A 9,809-nucleotide genomic window follows, 5' to 3' on the forward strand; every position below is an offset into this window, starting at 1 on the left:
AGATTCCATTTCTAAGGCTGGGGGGCAGCAAACACTACTGCGAGAGCCACAGCACAGAGCTATTTTCGACATCGGAATAATATCGTGTATGAATTCAGCAAAAATATGTCTATTGGTCATTTTCATTCGGGATATATGCGAAAGATGTTCATGTTGACTTTGACCCATATTCCTCCCTGTAGCTGTTTATTTGGACGTCTCGGTTGGCTTGCAGGGGAGCCCGCAGCTGCATAGCTGCACAGTCCGGGCCTTTGTTTTACTGGTCAGGATTCCAGTGAAGTACTCGAGCAGGCTGCATCATACAAGGTGGTCGCTTGTGTGCCTGCCTTCCACATGACCCTCCTGTGTCATTTGTGGCTGGGGTCATCCACAACGATAAATTCACTTGCATTTAAAGTTTCTACTCCTGACCAAATGCACAAAAATCACAGCAATGAAAGACTGCATATAATTATGAATCTGTAGATAATTATCCAATGAAACCTATTCTACTGTGGTTTCAATGTAATGATAACACTAGGTAATAGAGTAAATATCAAATCAGATTAGTCTGTATCAGTTTGTATTTGTATGGTTTTGCTCTTGTTGTATGCAGGATTATCTAGTGTTGCAACAAACAGGCACTGAAGGCTATTAATGCATCATATTTGAACCTATACACCACCGTTATTTCTCATGATGGGTACCCACATCTAGCTTCATGTGCTCCTTCCAGCATATGAAGCTAGCAATAAATAATCTATTGACTAACAGGCTAAATTAATCAGGCTCAAACAGGAAAGTTTCATATAAACATGTATCAGTCTTTTTGTTTTTGTTTATAAAATCCAGATCTTTTGTTACACCTCATTTTAAGCATCTTCTGGAAACAATGATTAAATTTCTGCATACACATCTGTCATTACATAAGAATTCTTCTTTCTTATTTCACTACATAAAAGTTAGTCTATGACAGTGTGGACCACAAAGGTCTAATCCAGGAGATATTAGACATCAGGCTATGTCATAAATTGTAAAAATGTGTATGATTTCTGAATAAACCTGGATAATAATTATACATTTAAATTGTCAAGTTATACATTTAATGACTAGGGGCTTCTTCATTAACATTCAGATCTAATGACTTTAGGTACCATGCATGTGTAAGTCACTCAGTATCACATTTGAAATATTATACTTATCCAGACTATCTTTCATAATCGGCAATGGTCATTGAATCACTGGCACTAATTGTATCACTATTTGCTTACCAAATTTAATTAAAAGAAGGTTGAGAGAGAGAGAGAGAGAGAGAGAGAGAGAGAGAGAGAGAGAGAGAGAGTGAAACAAAAGACATGCGAACAGGCAGACAGACATAGATTTTACTAAAAAATTATTAACTTGCTATGACCAAATATTAGTACAAAAAAGCTATATTCTTTCAATCAAGGGCCCTGAAATTGAGCCAAGTCGTATAACTAAAACAGCATCTGAACACTTCCTGACTTTGACTAAAAACAACAGGCACTTGGCATAACAGCATCAGTAGTTGCCATGGTTACAATACAACCTCTTATCCATATGCTTATTCACAGTGCAGGTCCTTTCCTTTTGAGTCCTGTGCTTAGAAGTGGCATTGGCTAAGGTGGGACAGGAAAACAAAAAAAAGAAAACGCATCCTGTCCTGAGGACCACTGGACTCTAAATGACCTTGTCCTCCACTATCAATATCTGTTGGAAAGGGATGAGTCATTGTCCATATATCTTACCAGACATGACCAGTACTCTGTTTTTACATGGAAAGATGAAGCTGGCACCTAGAGCAGACATCCGTGGTCTGCTAAGGGGGAATAGTAGAATCCTGAACAGAGAACCTAACTGCTGCTTACCTGAAATTAGATTATCAAGATATATGTATATATGTATGCATGCATCTATGCATGAATCCATTTCTCTCTCTATGTCTCTTTCTGTATTGGAAATCTTTAATCTGTGGCTGTGCTCTGGCTCATAAAACATAAAATAGCTACTGTACATGAGAGCTTTGTTTTCAATTCATTGCTTAATGTTCGCATTTATTTCAACTAGAGAAATAAATTTCGGTAGGATCTACACTTGTTTGGCACAAATATCAAACAAGGATGACGTAACAACACAATTTATGTCTATTAAAAGTTATTCAAACCTTATTTTAAACTACACGAAACAAGCTCATCAAAATGTCTCATCAGACTCCCTAGATAATTAGGTCTTTGTTTAAAAATGTTGCTAAGCAGTGAATAAGATAACTAATGAATATAAATAAACCTAATTAAAGAGCTTAGAAATAGCTCGGCGAGAGTGCTCAGTGTCTCGTGGGTGACCCTGTAAACGAGGGTGGCTCGCCGGCAAACACAGACTGAAGTCAGCAGCCAGTGGCTGGCGACAGACACACTGCTGCTTCGTGAGTCATCAAGGCAGTGCTTGTGCATGTGTCAGCGTGTGCGTACGTGTTTGTGTACGTGCGTATTCCTGGTCAGGGGCCGGCAGGTTAACTGTCCAGGCGAGGGGTCAGCACTGTAGGCACCTGCCGTGAGGTGAAGGGGGAGTACAGATGGCAGGAAGGACTGGGGGGGGCTCGGGGGGGACATCAACATGGAGGCGCGAGAGTGAAGCTGCTCTTACCAGGTGCTGCGCGCAGGGGACGTGGCCAGGTGCGATCTGCAGCAAAGACAACCGCCTCGGTGCCACCCCACCCGTACGTAGCTCCGAGTGCGGTACAGCGCTGATCGCAGCTCCCAAGGACGTGTAAATACAGCAGCACAGCGTGAAGACAGCAGGGAACGGTTCAATGATTCCAGTCGATCCACACACCATTTTGATCTGATAATTTATTGTTCAAACTACATTGACTGGAAACCTTAATGTGGAAGTAAGTTCGCTTCCATTCTGACCAAATGAACACACTGCACACCCCTACCATGAGTGCCACAACTGTGCTGGTAAGGTTTTTATCACTAGTCAATGCCATGCTCTGGGTTATTGCGATAATGAGTTACTGATGTTATATCTTGTAGATATATAGAGGCTTAGTGAATATGATACTGAGAGTATTAAACACCTACATGAGTTATCATACAGCTTTTGTTCATTAGGGCCACTCTATAGTTACACTGACTTCACGGTAAATCCTCAGGTAGTGCTAAGCGCGTCTAGTAGACCTAAAACAATCTGCCTAGCCAAGAAGAAGGAGGTTAAATAGGCATATTTTAATATAAAATTATAGTGATGCAATATTTCAGATATTTCTGAATTAGAAAAAAAAAGATCTTTCATAGTTTCAATGCTATTTTTGATATAGGTTATGAAGGTATGTAATACTTGCAGATTGTTAAATACTAAAATGAGTGGCCATGTACCGAATTAATCTAGATCTGAATAACTACAGCATCTACCTGCATATTTTGAGTCGAGTTTGTCCAGTGGAATTCCTGAATCTACTGTACCTGTGGTGTTTGGATTACTTAAAAAACTACAGTAGATTTACTTTAGCACTGTACATTTAGGGTTTGTTTGCTTGATTCTTTTATACTTTTCATATTCACATTATTACCATCAGTGTCAAGGCTGAAACAGTTATGCTCCACTTTGGCAGTCAGAAAACATTTTTTTGTAATTGGCATATCAGTAACCTCCAGCATCCGTGGAGTTCATTGCAGCTGGATGACACCGTGACCTTTGCACTGCTGCATAAAAAAGAACCCCAATTTCAGACCAGGTCACGGTCACCATTGTTTCCCAGGCAGTCTTACTCTCTGCACATTTCTTCTGTTTCCTTTTGAATATTCATACGGTATGTTTGTGACCGCCGTACTTGTACCCAGCCATGTCAGAGCTTGTAAAGTCTGCCTCGGTTGTGCTCCGATCAAAGACCATTTCACAGCTTAATGCTCCTTCTCAATATGTTTCCCAGTCCTGCTCCTGGAGAAACGTGGGTGCGTGCAGGTGTACTGGGCTCCAGCCTGGGATTAAACCCCTGATTCGGCAGATCGCCTCACACCTCCAGCCTCAAGACCAGGAGCCGATCGGGCAGTTTAGTGCCAGGCAGGAGTACGACCGAGAGCACGGCGCGGCCTGTCCAGAATCAGGAGAGGCAACCCTCCATCCCCCGGTCCCGAGCAGGTCCGCGGTCGGCCCTCGGGCGGCACCACGGCCACGCCCCGCCCCCACGCCACCCCCTACAGGCTGTTCTTGTCAGGGAGCTCAGCCTCGGGTGTGCGTGGGAAGTAGACGGTGGCCTTGTGCTCCTCGTAGCGGTCAATGTGCTTCAGGTGGACCACCATGTGCAGGGCGTAGGCCAGGACCAGTAGCAGGATCAGGGACGTGATGAGGCCCATGAGGATGGCGGGCGTGAAGAACGTGGCACAGTCGCTGGCCGAGGCGAACTTGTTGGACTGCACGTTGAAGGCCTGGATCTGGGGACAGGAGACAGGGATCCATACCCTTAATTCCAGATGAGAGCACAGAAGCTACATCACCTTTATCATGGCACGTTCGGGGTCTCCTGTTCTTTATCTTGAAGGACCAAACCAAGTGGGGTGTGCAGTACCTACCTGGAAGTCTGTGAAAGTGATGTGCCAGTTTGCAGAGCTGTCAGTATGGGAGCTGGGCACCAGTAAGGTGTCGTATTTCTGTAAGCTGCTGACGTGCTGGCAGTGGTAGGAGTGGGTGGCAGGGGCGTAGACCTCGGTGGCGTTGAACGTGGCCTCGTGGCTCCAGTTGTAGTGGATATGAACGCTGTCCAGAGTGAACCAATTCTGGCCTGCCGACTCGTAGAATGTGTTGGACATCTGGAGCCTGTGGAAAAGGTGGAGGTCGTGGAAGCTGATGAGGACATGGGAATGAACTTTTAAGGGGGACATGCTTTCAATTCAGCACTGGGCATTTTCAGGAGGTATTAAAAAGGATGTTCACCTGATAACAAGGCCCTTGATATCCTCTACATCTCCCAAACGGAGAGAAAGGCTGTTGACAACAAACACCACCAAAGTTTTTAATGATCGACAAATGATATAAATGAACAGTACTCTGTGATAAGCGTAACAAATTTTCAACATATATCTATTCCAAAAACCTTTAAAAATCTGTTCAGTTCATTTAACCAAGCTCCAAAAAATTAGATTTTTAAAAAGAGGACAACACAACGTACGTGGCTTTCTCTTTGGTGCATACTGAGCCTTTGGTATCTACAAGGGCACTGGGACCAAACACCCTCTCTGTCAGGTCCAGAAACGTGTTGTTTCTGTAACGTATGGCTAGCCTTTTGGCCTTGAACAGGATGCATATCTTGCCATTGTAGGCTACATTCAGAGGAGAGTATGGTCCCAAGGCTGCAGACTGCAGTAACTTCCTTTTAGCTCTGGGCTGAGCATGCAAACCCCATCCGTAGAGTTGTTAAGAGGAAAGAACAAGTGGTGATTAGTATTAAATATTTACCGCATTTAGCTGACAGTCCTATTATAACATTAAATACATACATTATTAATATGATTTTCTATTCATAGGTGATTTCTTGCAAAATGGCAAAGTTGTGTACACAAATGCGTACGCACGCACGCGCGCACACACACACACACACACACAAACACACACACACTCACTCTCACTCTCTTGTATGTTATTTTTAAACCTGCATTGTATAAGTGTCTAGGAGGATGGACCGAATGGATTTGGGCCGAGGTAGTAGTCATGGTGCCCAAGGTCACACTGATGATCAGAGAAAATGCAATACCTGCAGTATTTTGCGGAGTGGGTTTTCAGCGGCAGGCGAATTGCTCTCCTCACGTGAGGCACTTGCACTCTCGACACCCACTCCATCTGTATCACGACATGTGAAAACAGGACAAGTGGGGAGTCGGGATAGTGAGGTCATCCTGCCCAGCCAATCACTGAATCACTGCCTCATTTTGGACCACGTAGTCAAGTATTTGTTCTCATTTTCCAGTAGGAAAAAAACATTGCATGCACTTACATCATTAACACACACACACACTATATATATATATATATATATATATATATATATATATATATATTCCTAAACCAATGAAAACACTGGGAAAGAAATGTGGATATTAGTCATTGATACTGATGCATCAATGATCATCAATAAATCATTGATCTAAATTCAATAAAGAGTGGAGTTGTGCATACAATCTATTGTCCTTTCACACATTTGAAATAAAAACTTTAAAAAATTTTTAAAGTATTTTGAATGTGATGTGTCACAAAAACACACTTTAAACATTTTAATTGGGTTCACAGCAGCTTAAACAAAATTTTTTAATAATAAACAAATTAAAAGTAAAAGTCAATACTGACCTGATCTGATTCTGATAGCTTGATAAGGAGGGACTTCCGAGCTTAGACAGACAAAAAGAAATCGCGAGAAAAAGATCATGTGGTACTCAGTACTGGAAGAGGGCACTTCACAATGTTAAGCAGTTACTTACACATCAATCTTCAATGCAAAGTCAGTGACAGAAATCCAACTGATGTAGATCTACTCATGTAGATTTCAACAAGTCCAAGCTTTTCATCTTGGAGGTAAAAGAGTAATGTTTGTGGTCGAAAAGACAAAGCAGCATACAAAATGATTCATATATTGATGGCAAATTGAGAGATGAGCACGTCTTATTTTTTCATACTTTTCATACAAGAACCTACTATTATAGAAAAAGTTTGACAAAAAGTTGTTATAGTGTTGGATGCATGACAGTAGGACCCTGATTTCTGGGGGACAAAATCAGATGTCCTCTTTGGGCTGTGGGCCCCCGGCTTACACAATAGTGGTATAGAATAAGGTGATCCCTGCCTCTAGAAGAGGACATGTTTTTCACAGCTCCTGTGTCTCACTCCTGATGTGCACTGGGAGGTCGTGTGGGGCCCCTGGTGTGTGTGCATGCACGAGTCCGCTACCTTGCCTCTTTCTGTCCATCGTGCACCTCAGCCTGCACGATTACCCCATGACAAAACATGTAAACATCTAATCACCACCATAATGAGCTTGGCAGTGGAAAGTTTAAAACCCTGTTAAGTCCACTGGTCTGTCTGGCAGGAATCCTTCCTAAATGCGGGTATGCAGGAACATAATGGTGCCTCTCTACCACTGTCACTCTCCCTATCACCCTCCCCCTCTCTCTCCTTCTCTTTCCTCTATCTATATCTTTCTATCCTTCACCTGGACAACTGCTGGAGCATGTGTGTGTGTGTGTGTGCGCTGTGGGAATGAGAGCACCAGGTGACCCTCGATCCATATTCAGCACTGGGCTTCATCTGCTGTGGGAGAGGCCAGGCCCCCTTCTGTCATGCTGAGGTGGATCGGGAGGTTTTCCAGAGCAGTTTAGCTCCGAGTGGAAAATAAACCGCTCCATGCAGGGGGCACGTCTGTATACCCCCGTCCATATCCCAAGAGTAACAGGAACATTAAACTGACAGCAAGGTGATATCTTGACGCACATGTACCACATTTGGAAACGCAGAGATAAAAAAACGATAGCTGACTCTTTAGGGTGCTGCGGGTGTGTTTGTGTCGTTGGAGTGTGCTTGGAGATGCTCTTGCCTATGTTTTAATGCCAGTTTCCTGAGGTCAGCAGCTGAGCGCTGGCTTGCTGTCATTTGTTATGACTGGAGACAGGGTCCTAAGTGCTGAACTGGCCATTTATGCAATGAAAATCATCGTTCCTGTCATATCCTCACCTTACTGCTCACAAATGTGTCAGCCTCTCTGTCTCTCTGTCTCTGTCTCTCCACACCCCCACCCCACCCCACCCCGACAAAGGATGCAGAACAGCACTGCACCAACTCACGTTATCTATTAATAGGTTACTTCATTAGTTCGGATTAAAACGACAGGTTTCAGTGTAGTTTCACTTGCTGCTTTTCTGGTCCGTCTGTTTTGGTGATGACGTAGTCACTCTGAGTAACCCGAGGAGAGAGAGCGGCAAACCACTAAACCAGTTTTACTCAGAGAGCTGTTCCTGGTTCAATACAGCACAGGAGCGTTGCTTCCAGGGCTGTGCAGAGAGCTCTGTCCCTCCACATAGTGACAGAGCAAAGCCGGTAGAGGCCCAGTCAGACTGGCCTAATGTTGTTTTGCTTTATATTTGAAAGTGTGTATTTCAGTGAGACAAATAACTTTCGTTCAAAATATGCAGTTCACTTCTGCAAGTCGCTCTGTATAAGAGCGTCTGCTAAATGCCTTAAATGTAAATGTAAAATATTCAGGTATGATATGGCTAGTGAATTACTTAGCAGATATATTGGAATGAATATTTTATATGTTTGAATATACTAGTTCAAACACTTAGGTCCTCTGGTAGTCCTAACAGCATACTCAAGTTCAATCTTTATGTCCTAGCTCTCAGATGGTAACTCTTTCAGTTCAACTAAGAGCCTCAAAGTGGGAGTATGGTACCAACAAAACAAAGATCTTACAAAACAAGGCCACATGCTTTTTCAAAAGTAACATCAACTGCCTAAGTGATGGGCAAGCCTGTATGAGTTTGGTGATGTTTATGTAATACTTAACAGCCTTAGAGAAACTCAGCCTACTAACACAGGCTGAATAAAGAACAAATAGAGGCATTTTAGAGTTGTTTCTACACTAAACTTTTACAGATAACATACACATCTTTATTAATTTCCAAAAATTGAAAACACAACCCATACAATTACATAAAACATATATAATACAAAACCATTAAAATATTTTACATTTACCACTTAAATTTGAAATAATAAAGCACACAGTGTATGCTTTAATCTGACTGCCATTCAATTACAGAGTAAAGGAATGCAGGCCAAACATGTAAACAACACTGCAGCAAGTCTACGGAGGCTGGATTCCTGTGTGTTTCGGGCTGCTTGCTCTGCCTGGGATGGTCCACTCCCCACAGCACAGGAGCATCTGTAAACAGATTCTTTCAGACGTGACACCGGACGCGCACTGCCTCATGTCCCATTGTCATGGTCATGTCCGACTGTCTTGCAGTTACAGGACGCGAGAAAAAAACAACAACAACGAAAAAAACCCAAAAAAAAACCCCCCAACAACCCTGCACCAAAGTCAGCGGATACTTGGCGGCGTCTACTCTTTATTACACAGAAACACATGAGCTCAGGAAGATCCAAAATGCTGCTTCAACAATATTTTCCTATAAGCGACCTGCTCCCTGGTGTTCACTGGCCACAGCAGAAGACTAAGACAGCGCATCAGTTCCACAGCATCACTCTGTCTCCTCACCACCCCTCCCACACTGCCCCCCCCACCACCACCACCACCACGCTGGAGCTGAAAGAACTGCTCTTACCTCCTGTCCAGGATCGCAGGCACTTGATCGAAGGGCACGGCAGGTTGAACCAATGCAAAGAGCAGCAGGAGGAAAAGCACGGTGAGCCTCTGTTCAGCCATGGAGACCAGCGGAGGAGACAGCCAAAGACGAGTTCTGCTTCATAATCTGCCCTGATGGCATATCCCTAAACCTGAGCTCAGTGACGGGCGGGCACAGCAGCCAATGGCTAGGCAGAGGGAAGATAATCGTGCGTCACTATCCTCACAGCCTTCATTCTTGCAGCTCTGTTCTCTCTCTCTCTCTCTCTCTCTCTCTCTCTCCCACACGCACATGCCTGCGCCTCCCTGCGCCCCCCCTTTCTTCTCTCTCTCTCTCTCTCACTCTCTCTCTCTCTCTCTCTCTCTCTCTCGCGCTCTCACAGAAACAAAGCTGTCAGTAAATGTGAAGCACATGGACTTACATATTTAAACCTTGATCCCAAGAGCACAGTTTTAACCT

General features: G+C 43.6%; 1 protein-coding gene across 1 annotated transcript; it reads right to left on the reverse strand.

Annotated features, from left to right (window-relative positions):
- Positions 1–4,177: 4,177 nt before the first annotated feature.
- atp6ap1lb (ATPase H+ transporting accessory protein 1 like b) lies at positions 4,178–9,589 on the reverse strand. Its single transcript, XM_026998129.2, has 7 exons — positions 9,330–9,589; positions 6,340–6,380; positions 5,750–5,835; positions 5,168–5,382; positions 4,933–4,983; positions 4,572–4,815; positions 4,178–4,433 (listed from the first exon to the last, which is right to left on the reverse strand). The coding sequence occupies exons 1-7, from the start codon at positions 9,428–9,430 to the stop codon at positions 4,197–4,199; spliced, it is 975 nt and encodes a 324-aa protein (XP_026853930.1). The 5' UTR covers positions 9,431–9,589; the 3' UTR covers positions 4,178–4,196.
- Between the last annotated feature and the right edge of the window lie 220 nt (positions 9,590–9,809).

Source organism: Electrophorus electricus, chromosome 24, assembly GCF_013358815.1.
Source record: "Electrophorus electricus isolate fEleEle1 chromosome 24, fEleEle1.pri, whole genome shotgun sequence".
In the NCBI taxonomy this organism is placed as follows: Eukaryota; Metazoa; Chordata; class Actinopteri; order Gymnotiformes; family Gymnotidae; genus Electrophorus; species Electrophorus electricus.